Source organism: Talpa occidentalis, unplaced genomic scaffold (assembly GCF_014898055.3).
Source record: "Talpa occidentalis isolate TD23 unplaced genomic scaffold, MPIMG_talOcc4v2.1 talOcc4.4, whole genome shotgun sequence".
In the NCBI taxonomy this organism is placed as follows: Eukaryota; Metazoa; Chordata; class Mammalia; order Eulipotyphla; family Talpidae; genus Talpa; species Talpa occidentalis.
In genome coordinates this window covers 45,161,799-45,186,085 of record NW_023604295.1, presented here as the reverse complement: position 1 = coordinate 45,186,085, position 24,287 = coordinate 45,161,799, and the positions used below count along the sequence as shown (strand labels likewise).

The window sequence follows — 24,287 nt, the reverse complement described above, 5'->3', positions numbered from 1 at the left end:
AGTCTTTCCAATTCTTAAAACATATAATCTTATTTCACCCCAAGGACTTCAGATAGTGGGGGAAAAAATTATCCTAAAATCCAGGCTGTTAATTACTCAGCATCTCATTCCACTACATTGTTGTTGGGGCAACATATAATTAGTAACTGGTTAGACATCTTGGAGACAGTCTATTTCCATTTCTGCATACCAGGATTGAATTAGAAAAACTAACCTGCTCCATGGTATGAAAAAGGTGAAAGAGGGCCTTCCCTGGTGGCACAGGCGGTTGAGCGCCGCGCTGTGAAGCTGTCTGAGGCCTCTGCAGCGCCGGTTCGATCCTGGCTGGCCGGCCGGCCAAGGTCCCACATGGCGTGGCAGACCTCTCCTGTCTCGCCCACTGCTCCCCTCAGCAGTGTATTTCGTCAGTCTGTCTGTTCTGTTCCCTGCTCTGTCTCTGGTGAATCCTCTCACCCTCTTTCACGTCTGGCCTGTACCCCGGTTCTTGTATAAATAAAAATAAATAAATCTTAAAATTAAAAAAAAGAAGAAGAAAAAGGCGAAAGAGCAATGGACTAAGAGTGAGGATGCCAGGGTTCTGGTACCAACTCTCCAACTAACTCCATTGTATAAACCCCAGACACATGACTTCCCTGGAAACAGATTTGTAAAACTGGCCAAGAGAGGAAGCCAGAAAATGGAGTGATTTCTACTTGTGTTCAATAGGATACTGGAACGCTGGAGAGGTATTTCAGATGACCCTTGCGGGCAAGGAAGGAACCACCCATATCTCCTTCACCCTGAGTAGCTCCACTTTACTGTGTCTTAGATAAGGGATCAAGTTGTCACTAAGTCTTCTATACGATTCCAATCTCCCACCTCTCCTCTTAAGCCCCCAGTAAAACTTACTGGTCTGGATGTTCTATAAAAATCTTAAGCTTTAAGGGCCTCCCCGGTGGCACAGCGGTTGAGCGCTGGGTTGCGAAGCTGCCTGCAGCCTCTGCAGCGCCGGTTCTATCCCCAGTTGCTCCCCGGCCACCAGAGGAGGGTCCCACATGGCGCGCAGACCTCTGCTGCCGCCCGCTGCTCCCCTCAGCAGTGTACTTGGGTCCTTCTGCCTGCTCTGCTCCCTGCTCTGGCTCTGGTGAATTCTCTCACCCTCCCGCGCTTCTGACTGTACCCAGTGCTTGTATAAATAAATAAATAAATCTTAAAAAAAAAAAAAAGTTACTACTTTAAAAAAAAAAAAATCTTAAGCTTTAACAATCAGCTTTACAATTTCCCAAACAATGGTAATTCAAGTTGATAGTTATGTGGATATATAAGTTAACACCATTCTATAACTTAAAAAAAATTGCAAGAGCACAAAAGACACATAGCCTTTTAGAATGGGGTGAAAGGGGCGTGTGTGTGTGTGTGTGTGTGTGTGTGTGTGAGGGAGAGGGTGGACTCAACTTTCATTCTAGGAATAAACTTTGAGGTTGGATGAATGTAACCAGAGATATTAGCCAACAATGCAAAGGGCTGCAGTGCCTACTTCCATTTTATGTTAATGTCTTGTTGTAAGGATCAACTATCATTTAGGTATAAAAATGTATTTCTTTTTAGAGAAAAAAGCTTTGGAGATATAAAAAAACAAACAAACCGGAAGAAGATGCAGGCAACTAATCTCTCCATAGCTCAGAGCATAAGGACTATGGTAAATTCCCCGGGCTCTTTGACCTCAGACGCTTCTCAGAGGGACCCTAAGCCACACCCACTAGCAAGGAGTGATTTCATTTCTGACCTACGCTTTGTCATTGTGGAAACTTGGAGGTTAATCAGAGGTTTAGGTGATTCTTCTTTAGAAAGAGGAGAGCAGAGTGAGGCACCAAAATGAACTTGTTCTAGTGCAGGGCTTTCCAAGTTCATATTGAAGTTTACAACAGATCTTGAGAAAATCAACTTACTGGATTTTTCTATTTAATATGGTTAATTTGAAAATTATTTATAGGAATTTAAATGTTATTAAAATAAAATTTCATGTCAATGTAACTTTTTTTACTCAACACAGTAAAAGATTTTTTTCTGTAAAACTTTGATTTTAAATGTTGTATATGTGTGTACATGTCCCAGTGCAAACTGAGATCTGTGAAAATAAGTTTGAAAAGCACAGCTTTGGTAGATACTGGAAGTGAGAGAGGAAGCTTGATCTTCAGTTTGATTTTAGAGACATTTTAGGAAGTTTGGTTTAAAAATAAAGAAAGATGGGGTGGCAGCAGGGAGGGACCCAGTATTTCCTGACACTGTGCCTGATTTTCACTCACCCATCAAGAGTTGGCCTAGGAGTGGGGTGGGAGGAGGTAGAAGGGAGGAGCTTGTAAGGAATTTCACCTTTTTTTTTCTAGATGAATAGAGCTAAAGAAATTCTTCCAAAGTCATGACTAGCTAAAAGGCAGATTCCAAATTCCAACTTTACGTTCTAACTTAAGAACTGCAATTTCTTAGCTGTAGGGTAAGGAGGGGTAAGGGAAGCTTATGTTGTTATTTTAAAGTTAACTTTTTTAAAAAGATTTATTTATTTATGCATACAAGAATTGGGGTACAGGCCAGAGGTGTGGGGGGGTGAGAGGATTCATCAGAGACAGAGTGGGGAACAGAACAGGGAGATCGACTGAAATACACTGCTGAGGGGAGCAGTGGGTGAGCCAGGAGAGGTCTGCTGCACCATGTGGGTAGCTCCCTGGCCAGGGATTGAATTCATGCTGCAGTGGCTGCAGATAGCTTCGTAGGTTGTGTCTTAACCCCTGGAGGCCCTAAAGTTAACTTTTAAAAACTTCTACTTGGATCTAAATCATCATTACCATAATCACCATAGCTAATACTTACTAAACCCTTGTTTTGTTTTAGGCACTGTATTAGGAGCCTTAAAAGCAGTTCAGTAACTTGATCAGTCTTATCAACATTATGGGTGCAAGATACAAATGTCCATAAAATAGATGAATGCAGCTTTATTTACACGTCCTACTTTCTCAGGAAAATTATCCACCAAAATGGCAAATTCCCCTCATTCGCTCAGAGAAAACAGCTGAAATCTCAATTTCTCAAATATAAAATAAAAGTGAGTTTAGATGTTTACTTAGGATTTTTGCATGTACTGCATTCTCTGGTTCTAAAATGTAGTGCAGATAGATTTCCATTTAAAGAACAGCAGTAAATGTGACCATAGCATCTTTGTTACTCACACTGGTTCATAAATACCTGGAGCTCTGCTTTCTGAAGACCCTATTGAGCAATTTGCTTATTATAAGAACATATCCTTTGGTTATCATCACTGTATTAGAAAATGTTCAGTGTTCAACATTCTCCCCAAAATTGGATAATTTGTAAAACGTTATGCTGGTGACTCAAGGATTGGGGATTTTACCTTAAAGGGTTTTTTGCCTTATTCTGTTGATCCAGGTGACTGCTGCCTAAAAAGTCCTAACTCTGGGGATGAGGTGCTCAGGGGCTGAGGTGGGAATAGATTCTATTTTCCTAAAAAGGCAGCTTAAGCAGCTTCAGAAATCCCTACTTGCTGTGGAGTCTGAACACGTGAGGCATAGGAGAGGAGACTGTGTGAAGTTGTGGGATTTTTATGGGTTGGCTTTCAAAAGCTGGTGACTGATCCTGTGGAATTTTGGGCACTTCAATTTCAGTTAGTTTTAGTCCAGACCCTTGTGTCTCATGGATGTCCACATCTAGTTTGTCAGCTTCAAATAATTTAAAGGATCTATATTCTACAGAAAATGTTGTAAACAGAGAACATTAAAGATACTGATTTTCTCATTTTCTTAATTTTATGTAATACTCCCTCCCCTTTATTCTCAACATTAAGCTTATATTATAGAACCTTGTCTGAATGAGATTTGGCTACGTCTTAGCAATTTTTTTAAAGATTTATTTATTTATTTATACAAGAACTGGGGTTCAGGCCAGATGTGCAGGAGGGTGAGAGGATTCCCAGAGACAGAGCAGGGAACAGAACAGGCAGACTGACTGAAATACACTGCTGAGGGGAGCAGTGGGCAAGACAGGAGAAGTCTGCCATGCCATGTGGGACCCTTGCCAGCTGGCCAGGATCGAACCCATGCTGTAGAGGCTGCAGACAGCCTCACAGTGCAGCGCTCAACCGCCTGTGCCACCAGGGGAGGCCCCATCTTAGCAATTTTGATGTAAATTTGTAAAAATGGAATTCGACTTGTGCTTTCATATTACATCTATTCCCTCAGAAAAATATAAGACTCAAATTATCCTGTGAACAAACTGAGCTGACATTCCACTGATAACCTAGAAGTAAACTATTCCTAAAAGAGAGACAGAGGGGGGGAAAAAAAGATTAAATGGCAGAATTTTCAAGGGAACTTACACCTTGTTGTTTGCAATATCACTCCTACATCCTAATTAGAAAGGGCTGGAAAAGCCTGGACATCCTGCCACCCAGGCCTCCTTTCCTACCTGGTTTCACTCATCACATACACACCCTGTCATGTGTCCAAGAGATACACAAAATCCCACTCTCTGATGCAGATATGGGATTAGTGAGGAATTAAGACAATGAAGGAGAGGTTGTGGGGTGGGGAGCTACTCTGCAGTGGGAAAGTTAGGAAGTAGGTCCATACAAATCAAGTAGAAAAGTTATGATGAACATGATTACCAAAGAGCCACAAGCTTGGTAAAACACAATAGATTCTGAGTTATACTGTACACTCGGTAATATAGTGAGAACACATTATAACATTCAAGTAATGCGATAAATGCACTTCTGGGCCAGTATGTTTGTCTCAAACTAATAGCAAGTAGCAAAAACCAGGGACATTAGGAATTGTTGAGTGGCTTGGCCTCGACCAATTCAGCTTCTGAGACCGAGATGTGCCTATAGACTACAGGAGGGCAACCGCAGAGACTAGGTTTCTTTCTCGGTTGCACCTGTTTCTGAAGGGCCTGGGCTAATAAAAGAGGAAAACAACAGCTTCCCACAGGCAGAAACCCGATCCAGTTTCCGCACCTCCTGATTCCAGTGCCAAGAGCCACCAGAGCGAAGCCCAGGCCTCCTCTGCCTTGCCTGACCAGCTCAGCCCGGGCCAGGCCCCAAGACTGGCTTCAGTCTCCTTGGGCCCAGGAGGCCCCCTATTCCCAAGGCTCACCTGCTGGGAACCAGGTGACGAGCAGCAGCCAAGGTGCGCGCAGCCCAGGGCCCATGACGGCCCTCACTGGCCCCTTTCAGTTCAGGGTCTCCGAGGGCACTGTGTCTTTCTTCATCAGCTGCTGAACCAGGATAAACCACTTCAAAGACTCCCTTAAATTTCCCCTTCCGAGGCGAGGCAGCGGGAGGGCCGGCTTTGGCCCGCGGGCAGGTACCGCGGGGCTCATCCCCACCTGGGCGCCCCCCGTGGCCCCGCCTCCCGCACCGCGCCTCCGTTTCCTGCTCCGCCCCCAGTCCCGGAGGACCGCTGCCACCTTTCCTACCTGCCACTGCCCCCTCTGCAGGCTGCCAGGTAATTATGGAAACTCAGTTACTCGCCAGTGACCTCACCAGCCCATAGAGATGTTAACAATTTTTCCCAGTTCTCAGGAACTCTTACCCCCAGCAAGTTTCTCCCTCTCCAGCAAGTAGAATTCAGTGGATATAGCTTCCTAGGGAGTGTTCTCTGCATCACACTTCCATTCACTCATATGTGCTTGGAAAAATGTTTTCCTCGTTAAAAACACCAATATGAAGTTTACATGTAGGGTCTACTCAGGTTTTCTAGTAACTAACGATGGAGGCCGTGAACTAGAGAGATAGACTTAATTTCCCACAATTATAAAAATAGCATGCTTATTATAGAAAAGTTAGAAAAATATAAATTAATGGAAATAAGAAAAAAAAATCCAGCTTCTATCCAAAGGTAGGCATTGTTAATGTCGGTATATTCTTTTTTTATCATTTTTCTATTTCCCATTTTGTATGTATCTCAGCATCCTACCACAGACCTGAGCTCTTTTAAGGTGGAAGATTGTAGGTCTCTTTGCACCAGGTCACCTAGGATGTCATCCAGTTTCTCCTTCATCCTTTGTAGAAATGCATAATGAGAGTAAAGTGAAACAGAGGAGGGAGGCACACTTGTCTTCAGGAACTAACCACCCAATGACTTAATTTGAAAAGTCACATCTACATTCTGGTCAATGTAAACAGACAGCAAGCCATTATAGATACATTTCCCTTATTAGGTTTTTTTCATTGTCCTCTCCCTTCAATAACAAGCACAAATCCACTCCCTCCCAGCCAAGAAAAAAATTATAATGTATTAAACATACTTTCTGTCCCTCAGGAAGCTCCCGCTCTGGTCACCGACCTTAGCAGTTGATATTATTTCTGCTAAATGTAGTTCTGCCCTCCTCTGCTGTGAAGGGTCCTCTTCGCTGGTGCTACTGTTGTCCTTATCTCACCTCCACCCAGAGGAGTAAGCATATTTGTCCTGAATCTGATTGGAAGTCTCAACCTTGTTCCTTCTCCATATCTCCTCCCCTTCTACTCCACTCCTGGGTCTGGCCTCTGGCCTTTGGTTCTCTCCACTTTAAATGTTTTTCTTGCAGCCTCTTCTCCTCCAGAAAGTAGGAAGTGAATTCAGGAAGTAATGGCCAGAGGCAGATAGTACAATGTGTTTAGGGGCCCTTAGATCTTGCTCAGTAGGACCCTAGTGCAGCAGCAGCAGGATATAATGTGAGGGACCAAGGCTCCTCAGCCTCCTCCAGAGATCCTGCACATGCTCCTGGGAATGTTGTGCATATTTGAGTGTCTGTGACCCTGAGAGATTTGTGTGGTTGTTCTAAAAGGTATGAGCCCTCTTCTTCCACACCTATCTCCAGCTTCTCACTCTTTGTGTTGCTCTAAAGGTCATTTTAATATTCATTGAAGTCAGCATTTCTCTGTTTATTCCATAGAACAATTCCATGGAATGTAGTAAATAGGATAGAGGAAAAGGGCTATGTGATCAAATAAAGAAATGCTGAATTAAACTAAATGTAGCTAATCCTTTATAGAACTTAACAAACCCTTAGGGTGCTATTGTACATTTGAATTTCCAAGGGAATAGATGTGTTATGCAGCATTTCCTAGCATTATTCACCTATGAAACTCATTTTTCTCATACATATCTTAGGCAGATGTCATCTAAAACACATTTTGGGAAATCCTGGCGGTCTAAATAAAACAACTGAAGGAGATGTATTGGAGACTTCTATAAGAACAATAGAAAAATGAGTTTAAGAAAGGGTATTATGGGCCTCTCTCGTGGCACAAAGAGTTAAGATGCAACCTATGAAGCTATCCGCAGCTACTACAGCATGAGTTCGATCCCTAGGCCAGGGAGCTACCCACATGGCACAGCAGATCTCTCCTGACTTGCCCACTGCTCCCCTCAGCAGTGTATTTCAATCTGCCTGCTCTATTCCCCGCTCTGTCTCTGGTGAATCCTCTCACCCCCCACACCTCCTGCCTGTACCCCAATTCTTGTATGCATTGATAAATAAATCTTTTTTAAAAAAAGAAAAGAAAGGTTATTGCAAGTGCAGTAGAGTCAGAATTTCATTATTTTTCTTGGAAATTACTCATTCAGCTGAACATCTACCTTCACTGTTTGAAAGTGAACACTTAGGTCAACTTGCCTGTTTCTCTGTCTACTGCATGCATCTTATTTTCTTTATCACTTATATATTATGTACTAAGCAATGTTCTAAGTGTCTTACATGCATTATCTCATTATATATTCACAATAAGGAACTGTTATTATCAATCCCATTTTACAGATGTGGACATTGAGAAAAAAAAGTAACTTGTCCAAGATAACAAAACTAGTAAGTGGTACAGTTATGAGTCTCACTGAGACAGTCTGATTCCAGACCTTGTGCTTATTACATCATAGACTTTCACCTAGCTGTGCCTCAATCTGTATTGACAGCAAGTTGACCATAAGTGTATGCTAATGAAGTTTCTTTTTATATGTCACTTAGCTCTACTTAAAGGAAAAGTCCATTCCACAATTATGAGGTCTCCTGGATCAGTCATCCTGCCAACATGTACCACTGCTACAATAAAGATTAGACAAGAGAATGTATTTGTCAGAACAACTAACAATTCTTTCCTTGCTAGATAGAAGTACAAGTCACTCAGTCAATGACAGTGACTGAGACAAAGGTGTTTTCATGTACAAAATTATAACAATAGCGACCATTATTAAACATTTATATTGTGTTACTCACTATTCTAAACTCTTTTTGTACTAACTTCAATAATTCTCCCAACCGTGTTATGTGGCAGGGAATATCATTTTACCCATTTTACAGATGAGGAACTTGAGACACAAAAGTTTAGTAACTTACTCGGGGACACCAACTTAAAAGTTAGTAGAGCTGAGATGCAAACTCAAGCAACCTGCCTTCAGAGCAGACATGCTTAATCACTACTCTAACCATACTGTACTTCTTTGTGTTGACTGGTCCAGGGTCTAATCATAGATACTGGGCTCATGATCTCATCATTTATAATATACTTCCTAGTTGAAACTGTGTACATGAATGTCTCTGAATAATGTGGCTGTATGTGCATATCTATATTTGAGAATAATGTGACATTTGTACATTTCTATTTGATCTTATTAAGAATGGAGAAGATATTTGTGAACCCATAGGAAAGAAAATAAAGAAACATGTAAATGAAAATTATTGTACCAGGCAGTAAAGCCAACTAACTGATGATGGAACATTTGGACTCTATTTTATTCATCTCTGAATGTACTGTCTAATATAATAGCTAGAATGTGGGTAGTGTTTAATAAGGATTTGTTGAGCTCTTTATCTAAAATTTCTGCAGGAAGTGACATGTGAGCTGGGTTGAAAATGAATAAAACTTTGCTAGAGTAACCCAAGCAGAAAGACCAACATGTACATCATAGCATCAGGAAATAACATAGCTGAACTTTAAGCACTTCTGTTTTGCTAGACTATAGGGAAAGGTATAGAGAAAAGTATGTTAAAGAGCTAGCCAGGGTAAACAAAAGGCCTTGTATGACCAGTTGGAGAACTAAGAACTCCATTCATACAGCAGACAATGGGGAGTGGGTGAGAGGTTTTAATTTAGGGAAGTCATGACCAGACTTGTACTTTAGGAAAATAAACTTGACAGTAATGAGAAGAGTGGTAAGCAGGAATTGACATGGATGGCAGAAAGACCAACTGTGAAACTATTACTATAGTTATGGTGGATAACAGTGAGGATAACAAGTCAATCATTGATGTTGGAAATGAAGAGGAGAGGATAACACTTTGGCAGATATCTAGCATGTAGAATTGATAAGACTGATGATGAATAAGATGTGGTGGTTGAGAGAAGAATATAAGTTTCTGACTACTAAAGCTATGTGGATGATGATATCTTTAAAGAACACACACAGAAAAGATAGCAGGATTTGAATTATGTCAGACACATTCCGTATGAGAGAATGGAAGACTATCCAGTGAAACTCCTATGGACAGTTGGGCACATTATAGTTGGGTACCTTTATTAAGTACAATCTGTTGAATGAAGTTGATAGGAACTACATACCTGCACAGGAAGCTCTGCCTCATTAGGGACTGGGAGACCTACTTCTTCATTAATAAGAAGAGGTGGTATTATCATGTGAAAGGAATTTGGGAACATGTTCATTATTACTGCTCCTATTCAACATTATACTAGATAGTCTTACTAGCACAATAATATAATAAAAATGTTGGCAATATAGAAAAATACATTGTTATTCACAGTTCAGAGAATGTTTAATTATGTATAATTTATAGGAATTATGTATAATCTATAAAAATATGTATGGACTAATAGACGTTGCTGGAAACAAGGTCAATGTAGTAATATCAATGGATTTTAGAAGATATGACTTTAAAATATAAATTTGCAATAGCAATAAATATATAAGGTAAGTAGGAATGAAATCAACAAAATATGTGGAACAGCTTTAGGTAGAAAATTGTGAGAAGTTACTGAAAATATTTTTAAAAATCTAAATAAATGCAAAATTTTTCTATGTTCATAGATAAGAACGCTCAGTATCATTAAGGTGATAATCCTCTCCAAATTAATCAATATATTCCATATCTTTCTAATAAAAATACAAAATAATTCCCTAGAACTTCACAATCTGTCCCTAAAATTAAATGGAATTTAAATTTACCCAAGATGCTGGATTAGTAAATAAGGGGTGTGTGTGTGTGTGTGTGTGTGTGTGTGTGTGTGTGTGTGTGTGTGTGTGTGTGTAACAAAACATCTAGGGCTATGGGACTCACCAATCTTAGAGTGTTGTTACTCTTGAAAGGAAGAGATGAGGAGAATGTGCTAGGAGGGTCTGTAGTTAAATCTGTAACATCCTATTTTTTAAAATATCTAAAACAAGCCCATTAAAATATGAAATCAGTTAAATTTTGGCAGACTAGGTGGATTAAGTGGAGCTGATTATATTATTGTATGTGCTTTTTCTCTATCTGACTTATATGATGATAAAAAATACTTTTAAAACAAGAAAGAGTGGGCACTACATGTAGAATCAGATCAACTGTGTTGTGCCATGACATTTCCACTGACATTCTAGGTCACTTTGGGCCAAGTATGTTTTTATCTAAAATGGGAAAGTGGATGAGAAAACTTTTTGACCCTTTCCATCTCTGGCACCCTGTAGTCCAAAGTTGAGGTGGACCCAGATATGGAAGATGTTATTTTCCTGGACTGGACAGAGGAATGCAAAGCTAACACATCTCTAAAGGTGACTTCCCTTAGAGGGAAGTCTATCCATTGTAAGCAGAGGTGTAGATTCTTTGCTCTGACAAAGCCAAGAATGAAACCAAGGAACTTCAACTGCACCTGTCACACAAGACCTAACATTCTGGTCTCAATATTTTATTATAAAGAGGGAAGCCAGGGGCAAAAGGGGGCCGTAATCCTAAGGCTGATGCCATAAAGAAGAGGTCCAAGTGCTTGGGTCACAACAAAGGTAGAGAATCTGCAGTTTTGCTACCACTAGAGTTTTTCTTTTATTTTCTCTAGAGGTTTTTCCTCTGTGGCAAAGCCTAATTTGTTGTTCAGACACAGAGTTCCTGAGTTCTGGCTATATACATCTCAGCAAAACTCAGAATAGCCTGTTATTTTCAGCTCACTCCAGAGGGCCAGATTCTATTCGTGTATGGGAAGGCCCAGGAAACAGTATTTTTTAAAAGTTCCCAGGTGGTTCTAATGTGTAGCCAGAGTTGACAAGCTAGTTGAAAGATGAGCTGGTTGAGTAAATGCCCCATATTTTTGTTACCAAATAGGGCATTCCCCAGGACAGTCCCTAAATGGGACATTTTCCGACACATTTCCTACCTCAACTTCTTTTTGGTAATTTTGCTTTGCCACTACTTCCAATGACATAATAAAATAATTTCTACACCAAATGGTATGGAGGTGTGTAACTTTGCTGACTTTTCCACCAGGATAGCATAACATACTCATGGTAACGTCAGTAAGTAGTGAACTCAGGACATAGCCACCCAGTAGCTTTGTAGCTCTGTACACTAACACAGTCATTCTAAGCCTCAGATTCTTTATTTCTAACTCAAGGGAGTTAGGCTATGTTAGTTGTCTTCAGATTGTGCCCTGAGATGCTCAAGCATTTTGTGGAGTACCTAAGGGCCGCTTGCCTTTGCCAGAGAAGTGGGTTTGAAAAATCACAGAATCAGTGAGCCAAAAGCTGTATTCCAGAAACAACATTCTATAATTCTATACACTACAGGAATAGATATATGCTACTACCAGAGTCAATCTTTTTTTTTTTTAATATTTATTTATTTATTTTATACAAGAACTGGGGTATAGGTCAGAAGAGCAGGAAGGTGAGAGAATTCCCTAGAGCCAGAGCAGGGAGCAGAACAGGCAGACGGAGCGAAGACACGGCTGAGGGGAGCAGCGCGGAAGGCAGGAGAGGTCTGAGGCGCCATGTGGGGTTCTCCCTGGCCGACAAGGAATCGAACCGGCGCTGCAGAGGCTGTGGACAGCTTCTCAGTACAGCACTCAACCGCTGCACCACCGCCACCGGGTAGGCCCTACCAGAGTCAATCTTAATCCACATGCCCTGAGGCCTGTTGAAGAGTATTGTTCCCAACTCTAGTCTAAAGCAGATATCACAAACTAGCTACTTGCAAGCCAGATTCAGCACAGATTTATTTTATGTTTGCCTAAAGAGTAAGTTTTTCTTTTCTTGATATCATTTTAAACCTTTACAAATGTGAAGCATAAGATAATGCTCTAATGTGCACAAATCAAAGGTAGATGGCTTAGTGAACTATCATAATGTAAACGTGTCTTTGCAGTCACCATTTGGGCAAGTTATCACTTTCAGAAGCTCCCCCTCATAAACTTTCTTAATCATTCCCTCCTTTCCCTTCTCCAAAGGTGACCACCATCTGGACTTCTTACAATATAGATTGGTTTTGCCTCTTTTAACAATTATATGAAGGAAATAATTAGCATAAGCTTTTAAGGTTTGTCTATTTTGCTCAATATTTTGTTAATGAGATTCATCTTTGGCTTTTTGCCTTATGGATAATTTATAATTTTCATTTCTGAATAGTATTCCATTATTAGAATATACTGAAGTTTATCCATTTGTTATTGACATACACTTTGTTTCTACTATTTGGCCTTTATGATTATCGATGCTATAAAAAGCTTTGTAAATGTGTTGGGGGCCATACACCCACCCATTTTTTGCTTCTGTAACTCAGGATAAAGTTGTTTGGTCATCAGTTATGTGTGGTGATTTTAAATATGTCCATAAATTCCTTGACCCACCTTCCTTTAAAAGGGGAGTCTAAGTCCATGACTCTTAAGTGTGGGCTGGATTTAGTGACTCATTTCTAAGGAATAGAATAGTGGAAGTGTCTGTGTGTTACCTCCAAGTCTAGGTCATAAAAAGCATCGCAGTTTCTTCCTTGCTCACCCAGAAGGAAGCCAGCTGCCCTATTATGAGGATGTGCAGGCAGTCCTATGGAGAAGTCCACTTGGGGAGGAACTAAGATTTTCTGCCAATAGTCATGTGAGTGAGCCATCTTGGAATGAAACTTTCAAGCTGCAGCCAAGTCTTTAGAAAAGCTAACATCTCCTTTTTTTTAAAGATTTATTTATTTATGCATACAAGAACTGGGGTGCAGACCAGAGGTGCCGGGAGGTGAGAAGATCCACCAGAGACAGAGTAGGGAACAGAGCAGGCAGACTGACTGAAATACACTGCTGAAGGAGCAGCAGACAAGACAGGCGAGGTCTGCTGTGCCATGTGGCTAGCTCCCTGGTCGGCCTGGGGTCAAACTCATGCTGCAGTGGCTGCGGATAGCTTCATAGTGCAGTGCTTAACCCCTTGCACCACCAGGGAGGCCCCCAAAAGAGTTAACATTTTGTCTGGAAACCAGCAAGTCACCCTGAGCCAATAAACCATACAACTAAACTACTGTCAACTCCTGACTGACAAAAAGAATGAGAAAGTACATGGTCATTGCTTTAAGTCACTAAAACAATATTGCTATTATGTAACAATAGATTACTGGCTTATATTGAGACTTAGTAGGACATGCCAAAGGTTGTTCCAAATTTACCTACACACTATCAGTGTATGAAAGTTATAATTGTTCCGCATTTTTGGCAATATTTGTAATCAAGTCTTCATTTATAGCTTTGTTGGTGGGTATGTAATGGTATTGTATTGTGGTTTAATTTGCATTTCCCTGAGGTTTACTAAAGTTGAGGACTTCTTCCTATTTTGAAATTTTTACATTTTGGATTTTTAGATACCTTTTTTTTTACTTTTATGGAAACTTTTGCTTATTTTTCTGTTCAGTTTTCTATCCTTATTGATTGGTAGGAGTTTCCTTGTGTCCTGGATATTGTCCTTCTTGTGGTTATATACATAAAAAACATCTTCTATTTTGTGACTTGCCCTTTTGCTTTCTTAGTGATATAATTTGGTGAATAGATTTTATTATTTATTTTAATGAACTTTAATTTATCACCTTTTTCCTTTAATTCTGTTAAGTTTATTGCAGCTTATTTAAGAAATTTTTGCCTCCCCTAGATCATGAAGATATTCTCTTTTATTTTCTTTTAGGAACACTGTACTTTGCTCTTTATATTTATATCTGCATTCCAGATAAAACTGAGGTATAAGTAGGGGTTAAGTCTCATTTTCTCTCATATGACTATCCAGTTGACCAAGCCAAATTATTGAAAATTAATTCCTTTCCCCACTTCTAAACAATGTCAGCTTCCAAAGGTAAAGTGTCCATATGTATAAATATCTGACTTTAGATTTTATACAAATAAAAACTACCCTTGATGGATGCCCATTGTCACAGGAGGAGGAAAACAGAAAAAATGTTAATTCCTGGGAGAAAATCAGATATAGGTCTTGCCCATTAATGTGACTATATTAAAAAACAGTTTTAAAGAAGCAATTAAGGTTAAATGATGCCATAGGGTGTGACCTGATCCCTTAGGACTACTGTCCTTGAAAGAAGAAGAGACCACTGGTGAGCAAGTGGAGAGGAAGGCCCATGCAGGGTGTAGCAAGATGATGGTCATTTGCAAGCCACAGGAGAAAACCCGCCAACACCTTGAGCTTAGACTTTCTGCCTCTAGAATGGTAAGAAAATAAATTTCTTTGGTCACCCAATCTGAGGCATTTTGCCATAATATACATAACATAGAATTAACCATTTTTAAGTGTATAATTCTGTGACATTAAGTTTATTGTGGTGCAGCCATCACTGTCATCCACCTCCAGAACTTTTTTAATCTTTCCTAGTTAAAGTTATACAACCATTAAACATTAAATCCCCATCCTCCCCTCCCACCAGCCCTTGAAAATCACCATTCTACTTTATATCTCTATGAATCTGACTATTGTGGAGGATTATTGTAGGAGGAATCATACAATACCCTTTGAAAACTGGTTTATTTACTTAGCATAACATCGCGGAGGTTAATCCATGTTGTAGTATGAGTCAAAATTTCCTTTCTTTTAATGTGAATAATATTGTATTGTATATAGTTACCACATTTTGTTTATTCATCCATCATTGGACACTTGGACTGCTTCTGTCTTCTGGATATTGTGAAAAATACTTCTATGAACATGGGAGCAGCAATATATCTTTGACAAAAAGCAACTGTCAATAAACTTACAAAGACTGAAATCATACCAAATATTTTTCTAATAATAATGCTATGAGACTTAAAATCAATCACAAAAAGAAAACTGGAAAAACCTCACATGCACAGAGACTAAATGACGTGTTTCTCAACAGTTATTGGTCAATAAGGAAATTAAAGCAGAAATTAAAAAGTATTTGGAGACAGGGCCTCCCCGGTGGCGCAGCGGTTGAGCGCTGGGTTGCAAAGCTGCCCGCAGCCTCTGCAGCACTGGTTCAATCCCTGGCCACTGGGCGAGGGTCCCACATGGCGCGCAGACCTCTCCTACCGCCCGCTGCTCCCCTCAGCAGTGTACCTCGGTCCTTCTGTTCTGTTCTGCTCCCTGCTCTGGCTCTGGTGAATTCTCTCACCCTCCCGCGTTTCTGACTGTACCCAGTGCTTGTATAAATAAATAAATCTTTTTAAAAAAAAGTATTTGGAGACAAAGAAAATGAAGACAAGAATATCAGAACTGATGGGATACAGCAGAAGCAATACTAAGAATGAAGTTAATATAAATATAAATCTATATCAAGAACAAGACAAGAGGAAGTAATGTCACCCCAGAGAGATGATAAGCCAGACCGTGGCTCCAAGATGAAGGTGCTTAGCAGAAACTATGTCACATCCACATGTGAAACTACAAGATTGAGAAATAGAATCTTAAATTGCACCAATGAAACCTAAAGCTACAGAAGGCTTACAAGGTAACACTATCAGAAACTTAATATGGAGATATAGCTAAAGGAAGTAAAAAATGTAAGTTTTTAAAATCCCTTAAAAAGTCTATGAGAGTGGGCTTGTCAGAAACTCAAAGTGGTGTTATCTAAAAAAAAAAAAAATAGTAGAAAATGCAAAAGTAAAGAAAGGTCCCCTGAGAAGTCTGAATCATTTGAATACGTGGAGAGGCAGTAACCCAGTCTCCCAATTCAGAATTGACAAGAAAATGAAGAAGAGAAAAATGGTGGATGATGTTGGGCCTGATCCCAAAAACAAACAAACAAAAACAAAAAAACAAAAAAAGAAACAAAAGGGAATCTGAAGAATAAGGTGCCCAGACTCCTGAAGAAACGGAAAACAGTATGGAGAAGCCAGGAGATAAGAAGATGACAGTGAGGTGCCCAGCATACTTCTGGAACTGACAAGAGCTTGTGAAAAAGCACATGTTTTGTTGTAGATGAGAATATTCTAAAGCAATAAGAGAAATGGACTTTGTAAATATGACTGAAATTCAACATAAAATATCAGACCATTTCTGGAAGGCAGGGATCTCCTAGCAGCTGCAAAAATAGGCAGTAGCAAAACCCTGGCATTTCTCATCCCTGCAGCAGAACTCATTATTAAATTAAAGTTCATGCCCAGGAATGTAACAGAAGTACTTATCCTCTCACCTACTAGGGACCTGGCCATGCAGGCTTCGTGTTTCCAAGGAGCTAATGACTCATCATGTTCACACATTATGAGTTACTAAAGGGTGACAGTATTAGATCTACTGAAGCACAAAAATTTTCTTTTTTTTTTAAAGATTTATTTATTTATGCAAACAAAAACCAGGGCACAGGCCAGAGGATACACCAGAGACATTGTGGGGAACAGAACAAGCAGATGGACCAAAATATACTGCTGAGGAGAGCGGTGGGTGAGACTGGAGAGGCCTGCCATGCCATGTGGTTAGTTCGTGGCTGGTCAGGGATTGAACTTGTGCCGCAGAGGCTGCGGTCAGGGATCGAACTAGCTTTCTAATGGGTTCAACATCAGTGTTTCCACATCGGGTTGTCTCTTGGACCATCTGCAGAATACTCCAGTGTCTGGAGACACTGATCATATTTTGGATGCTGGGTTTGAAGAGGAATTAAGACAAATTATTAGACTTCTGCCAAAAGAGCCAACAGACCATGCTCTTTTCTGTCACACAAACTTGAAAAGTTGAAGTCTTGGTAAGGATTTCTTTAAAAAGGGAGCCACTCACTGTATGTTGGTGTTGATGATGATAAAGCTAATACAATAGGGGATGGTCTTGAGCAGGGATATATTATTTGTTCCTCAAAAAAGAGATCCCTTTTGATCTTTATTATCCTTAAGAAGAATCAAAATAAAAAATTAACGGTCTTTTTTTCATCCTGTAAGTTTGTGAAATGCCACTACAAGTTGCTGAACAACATTTATTTGCCTGTCTTGGCCATTCAGGGAAGGCAGAAGCAAAATAAGCAAATAACTACATTCTTCCAGTTCTGTAGTGCAGATATAGGAATACTGTTGGATATAGATGTGGCAGCTAGAGGGCTGGATGTTCCTGAAGTTGTCTGGATTGCTCAGTATGACCGTGCAGATGACCCCAAGGAATATATAGATCGTGTGAGTAGGAAGCCTGAGGACTAATTGCCAAGAGGGCATGCCTTACTCATTCCACATCCTAAAGAATTGGGTTTCCTTTATTACTTGGAGCATTTCAAGATTTAATTAAGTGAATTTGAGTTTTCCTAGTCCAAAATTTCTGCATTCAGTCTCAGTTTTAAAAATTGATTGAAAAGAGGACCTCCACAGTAGCACAAGGGGGTCTTAACACTGTGAAGCTATTCGCAGCCACTGCAACATGAGTTCAATCCCCGACCAGGGAGTTAACCCACATGGCACATCAGACATCTCCTGTCTAGTCCACTGCTCCCCTCAGCAGTATATTTTAGTAGACGTGCCTGTTCTGCTCCTCACTCTGTCTCTGGTGAATCCTCTCTCTCTCTCTCTCTCTCTCTCTCTCTCACACACACACACACACACACACACACACACACACGCACCTTTGGCCTACACACCAGTTCTTGCATGCATAAATAACAAAAAATAAATCTTAAAAAAATTGATTGAAAAGAGCTATTTCCTTCATTTGTCAGCCCAGGAAACAGGTAAGTCACACATACCAGTGTGTGGTTCTCATTCCCTGAAATAGATCTCTAATGTTACAATTTAGATTTGCCTCATGTTTCTCTGTCACTAAGTTTCAAAAGGTTTCTCCTTTTGTTGATTTGAGCATGAACACCAATGAAGACAAGCAGAGAAAAAGAGGAGGTGGAGGTGGATTGGCTAGGAGAAAGCCAAAAAAATTGTGTAGTCCAAGATCATTAAGCACATTAGCAAGAAGACATCATACAGTAGTCAGTTCTCTCACTGAAGATGCGCCGTCCTTTCATCTTGAATAGCTTTGTTCTGAAATGGATTTTTTCCCCTTCCTCTAACAAAGGAATTTTTGTACCTTTAGGATTTGGGCTAATCTAATAAGATTTGACTTAGGTTGTGAGCACTGAGCACAGTTATTTCCAGCGAGTCTTATTTTTGGACATAAAAAAATTTTGTTTCTCCTGATTGCTCAAGGGCCAAACAAGGAATCTCTGTGATCTTTGTTGTGATGATAGATTATTTTAAATTTAAATATTTTCCTCCAAAAACTTGTCATTGATTTAGTAGAACTCTTTATGCACTTTTCCTTCCTGCTATCTGGAGACTTCTGTAGTATACCTGCTTACGCCTACCTGCTGGAAGAGGCAGATACCCTCATACCTAGACAGGTGGTGGTGGAAATTGTCTCTATGACATAATTCTTTGGTTTTGGTTGCTTTTTGGATCTTATGATGGTTTTTCTCCCCTCTTGAAAATGCTGCAGTGTAAAAGGACAGAGGACGGGGATCAAACTCATGTTGCAGTGGCTGCCAATAGCTTCATAAAGCTGCAACTTAACCCTTTGTGCCACCAGGGAGGCCCTAAGCACCTTAGTTTAAAAGTGGTGTTGATTTTTTTTTTTCTTTATGTGCACCTGATTTTAAAACAATGGGGCCAGGGGCCTCCCTGGTGGTGCAGTGGCTAAAGACACAGCACTATCAAGCTATCACCAGCCACTGCAGCACAAGTTCAAACCCCAGCCAGCCAGAGAGCTACTGCCAGCCACTGTAGCACAAGTTTGAACTCTAGCCAGCCAGGGAATTAACCCATATGGCACAGCAGACCTCTCATCTAGCCCACTGCTCTCCTCAGTGGTGAATCTCAGTAGATCTGCTTTTTCTGCCCACCATTTTGTCTCTAGTGAATCCTCTCATCCCTCCCCGCCCCGCACCTCTGGCCTACACTCCAGTTTTTGTAAGCAAAAATAAATAAATCTTAAAAAAAAAAATAAAAACAGTGGGTCTGTCTCAAAATTGTTTTAGGGAGCAAGATATGTGAGTTATCATTGTTATTTATGTAAAGTACCCCCAGCAGTCCTAACATAATATTTAGGGTGGGGGTGTAAATATGAGGTTCTTGAAATGTGTTTATAATAATATAGATGTAATCTGATGGTCTTCACTTGATAACTTAGCAAAGACTATTTTTAAAAAATATATATTAAATGAACAAATTCATTCAAATTTGTTGATTTCAAGTAGTTTGGATCTTGGCAAGCCCTAACAACTCTGCAAAGTACTTAGATGACAGTCAGGCCATTGGACAGTGTTCAGTGTGTATTATTGTTAGTATCTTTTTTTAAAGATTTATTTATTTATACAAGAACTGGGGTACAGTCAGAGGTGCGGGAGGGTGAGAGAATTCACCAGGGACAGAGCAGAGACCAGAACAGGCAGACTGAGGGGAGTAGCGGGTGAGGCAGGAGAAGTCTGCCTCACCATGTGGGAATCTCCATGGACGGTTGGGAACCGAACCCGCGCTGCGGAGGCTGCAGACAGCTTCACAGCATGGAACTCAACCTGTTGCACCGCCGGAGAGGCCCTATTGTTAGTATCTTTTTGAGAAAAATTACCTGTTCCAGAACTACAAAACAAAAATAAATTTATGGTGAAAATTGAAAAAGAACTAAGGTTGAAAAGAGCATCAAAGACAATGTGGTTTGGGAAGATGCATTTTTTCATTGTTGTTGTAGTTGCTTATTAGATGTATTATATGTCCTATTTCTAGAGTTTTATTACTACAAAATGGTTGTTAAACATTAAATTGTAACTACACTGAGATATCAAATTAGAGCATTCCAGTAAGAAAGATCATGAGTGATATTCCACATCTAGGCTTTATTGTTTTCACCCTAACTGGACCGACCTGGGTTTTAGATCTTGATTACTGGGCTCCTGGCTTTATAAAAACCACTTGTCCCAAAGGTTTTTGTTCTTTGTTTTTTTTGAGGAGGGGCTAGTTGTTTGTTTATTTCAGAAATAATCATGATTCTCAAAATATGCAAAAGCCAAGAAAAGAATATTTAATCTCTAAGTAGAAATAAATGATTAAAAATAAATGATTATTTGGTATGTTGTAACCTTCTATGTTTTGTATACCGGTATTGGAATAAAATTAAACTCACAGACCGATGGGGTAGAATTATGAACGTAGACCAACCTAGAATTACACATCAATGTTATGATAATTCCAGAATTGTCTATGTATTTACATTTATTGAAACCTTTATTTCTTCATACAGCTTCAAGTTACTGTCTAGTGTGTTTTTATTTCACCTTGCAGGACTCTTTGCAAGGAAACTCTACCGATAACTCTCTCAGCTTTTGTTTATATGGGAATATCTTAATCTCTCCCTCATTTTCAAAAGGCAAATTTTAATATATTGGATTCTTAGTGGGCAGTTATTTTTTTTCCTTTTAGCACCTTGAATATATTGGCCTACTGACTTCTGATTTCCAAAGTTTCTGATGAGAAATACGGTGATAATCTGATTGAGGAGTCCTTATATATGGCAAGTCACATATTTTCTGCTGTTTTCAACATTCTCTCTTTGTCTTTAGCTTTGACATTTTATAGTAATGTGTCAGAGTAGATCTCTTTGAGATTATCTTACTGGAAGTTCAGTGAGTTTCTGGGATATTTATGTTGATGTTTTTTCATCAAATTTGTTAAGTTTTCAACCATTATGTCTCTACATATACTCTCTGCCTCTTTCTCACTCTCTTCTTTTTTCTGGAACTCCCAAAATGAGTATGTTGGTTCACTTGATGATGTCCCATGGATTCCTTAATCTTTGATCTTTTCTTCTGTTCCTCAGATAATTTCCTTTACCTTGTCTTCAAGTTCACCAATTCTGTTTTCTGCCTGCTCAAGTTTGCCTTTGTACTTTTCAGATCAACAATTTTTTTTTTATATTTCTTTTCAGTTTCTAACTATTGATATTTACACTTTGCTTATTGTTTTATTGGCTTTCTCCATATCTTCCATTAGCTCTTTGGGCATCTGTAGGGCAGGGCAATCATTTTAAATTATTTGTCTAGTAGATCTGCCAGCAAGTTTTCATCAGGGATAGTTCCTATTGATTTCTCTTATTCTTTTGAATGGGTCATATTTTTCCCTTTTTTATTGTAAACTGTACATTTGAATCTAACAATGTGTTAACTGTAAAAATCAGATTATTCACCTTTCCTGGTATTTGTTATTTTTGGTGATTGTTTTAGTTTACTGGTTTCCCTTTTTAATTATTGTGATCTGTCTCTATTCTAATGATCAAACTGAGGTATACACTTAAGGGTTTCTGAACCTGTATTTTTCTCTGGGGGGATGAAATGTCATTCTCTAATTTTCTCTATATATGCAATTGCTTTTGAATTTCCTAGTCTATAATGTGTGACATCAAAAAAAGAGAAAAAGAAAAATAAACAGAGAAGTATAACAGCTCTTTAAATTCCCTTTTAGTCTCTTTGTTAGAGAAGAAGGCATAATGGAGGCAGGTGCATCAACACTGGCTGCCTTTCTCTTTGTCTTCTTTATCAGAAGCAGCAATAAAGGATCAGAGAATAGATCCCAGAGAAGGATCCCAAGGTCTTTTTTGTGCAATCTGGCTCCTGAAGCCTGTGTGTAAGCTATTCTAGAAACAAGTATACAACTGCTTGCAATGGAGCAAGATGCAAGGGATGGGTAGCTACTATGTGCTAAGAACTGGAACTGACTAAATTAACCACAATTTATACTACAGGTCTTCCCCTGGAAGCTGCAAGCCTTAAGTATACTACAGAGTTTTAAAATAGTTACACAGGACCAATTCTGCCAGTGTCTAAAAGTGGGGGAAACAGATTCCTGGTGCTTCCTACTCTCTCATCTTCGTTTCATCCTCTCTATCATCTGGTTTTCCAAACCTCATTAAAAATAGTTTAGGTAATCTTTTTCCACTTATTCTTTCTTAGCATTCAATCTTCTAAACTAATTTACAAACATTATTTACTCTTATCTCTGTATATTTAACTGGCTTTAAAATGCAAAGCTCACCACTATTTTTCTTCCTCAAACACAGCTTCTCCATTCTTAGACTTTTAATTTTATTTCAATTCTCAGTATTCTGGAACACATCTTTAAGTAATTTACTTGGGAAAGTGCTCACCACTATTGTTTTTCCTTTAATTATATAGATTCTCCATTCTCAGGTTTTCAATTTAATTCATTTGTCAGTATTCTGGAACACTCCTTTAAGTAATTTTTTGGGGAAAAGTTAGATTGGTAGTGTTATTTTGTTGTTGTTATTGGTGTCTCTCCATCTGCTTGATAATATTTCTATTAACTTCATACTTAACTGACAACATTTCTGGGCAGAGAATGCTACCTCAAAATTGTCAATATTTTGTGTTTTTCTGACATTTTGGGCTGAGTAAGAGGTGAAGCTTGTTTATCTTGATTTGTAGTAATAATTTTTTGTTTTTTAACTTTCTTTGCCTTTGGAATTTAAAATGTTCACAATGATTTATCTTGATAAACATTCATTTTTAAAAACTTTTTTGACAATGTGAACCCTTTGAATTCCTTAATAGTGCCCATTTTAGTTCATATGCAGAAATTTCTTTTCTCTGAGTAATTGTTTCTGCTTGATGAGTTTTGTGTTTTCCCTCAAGAACATCTCTCAATTTGAAGATGCTCCTTTTCTCAGGCCTCTCTTTCAGGAAACTTCTTGATCAATTTAACCTTGTTAATAGTAGTAGTTTCTGTTTAGTTTCATGTGTTTAGTTTCCTTCTCACAGGAGGAAACCAAATTTGGGTGAAATCCTCTCATTTTAGTGGTAGAAATCACAAGGGGGAGGGTACTCACTCCTAATCTGCATAGATAATATATAACAATTTATTGTCTTACTAAAAATCTATAGAATACTCCTTTATTCTATCTTATAGATGCATAGCTTTTTTTCCCTTCTTTTGAATTATCTTATTTTTTTAGGTTTTTAAAGGGAATTTCAAGATGGGGGATCTTTAATCAGTCTCACCTTAATAACATATCTGATATTCAAGCCACTGAATTATTTTAAAATATATATATATACTTAGATCTATATCAATACATTCAAATGCAAGGAAAGAGTTAAGTTTGTTCCACAAGTGCTGCAATATCTGTAGAAAAAAGAGGAACAGCAAATATTAAAGAAACCTAACAGGCTCTATGGTCATTAAGGAGGAAGCTTCACAGGCGAAGAAGGGGCTGCTCCTCCTTCTATTGTAACAATTATCAGCACAGGCAAGCAGACAAGTGGGATCTTTCCCAGACGTGAGTCCAATACTAGAAGCAGGCAGGATGGACCTTGGATGGTGAGTGATGTTTTAATTATTCTTCAAAAGTCATTATGAGTTAAGTGACCTCAGTGGCAGGCTAAGGTTTAGGATGGTGCTCCATTTTCTGTCCTTCGTGCCCAAGAATGCTAATGTGTGTTAAGGTCATATTTAACAGAAACCAAAACAAGGAACACCTGGGAAAAAGAGAGGTCTATGCTGAGAAAGATTAGCTGAAGTGCCAAAATCATTGCCCCCTTCTTGGAGCATTCACTCTAGGTTGATTTCTTAGCTCCAAGGTAGAAAAACCTAAAAAAAGATTTGTACCAAAGATGTATGTGCTCAAAGCTGAGACTTACTTGCGGTGCCAAAAAGCTTATTTTTTTAAGTGATTAATTTTCATTTTGTAATTTTTTAAAAATATTTAAATGTTGCAGTTTTTATTTTAAGAATGAGGAAATTTAAATATCTACTTAAGTAAGACAAGTGATAGGGAGTAAGTTTTGTGTATAACAAGGTTAGTTTGGTGTGGGGATGAAGGAAT

The 24,287-nt window shown here is 39.1% G+C and overlaps 2 protein-coding genes and 1 pseudogene across 2 annotated transcripts in view; 2 read left to right on the top strand and 1 right to left on the bottom strand.

Moving 5' to 3' along the window:
* The window catches only part of ILDR1 (immunoglobulin like domain containing receptor 1), a 33,666-nt gene extending 28,467 nt beyond the window's left edge, over positions 1-5,199 (bottom strand). Inside the window, exon 1 of the mRNA XM_037526609.2 lies at positions 5,145-5,199. Within this exon, the coding sequence (XP_037382506.1) occupies positions 5,145-5,199 (55 nt within the window). The remainder of the gene's footprint in view (positions 1-5,144) is intronic.
* On the top strand, positions 5,198-18,407 carry LOC119258109 (ATP-dependent RNA helicase DDX18-like; annotated as a pseudogene).
* Positions 18,408-23,656: 5,249 nt separating this feature from the next.
* The window catches only part of CD86 (CD86 molecule), a 59,137-nt gene continuing 58,506 nt past the window's right edge, over positions 23,657-24,287 (top strand). The window contains exon 1 of the mRNA XM_037525458.2: positions 23,657-23,782. Within this exon, the coding sequence (XP_037381355.1) occupies positions 23,769-23,782 (14 nt within the window). The 5' untranslated portion in view covers positions 23,657-23,768. The remainder of the gene's footprint in view (positions 23,783-24,287) is intronic.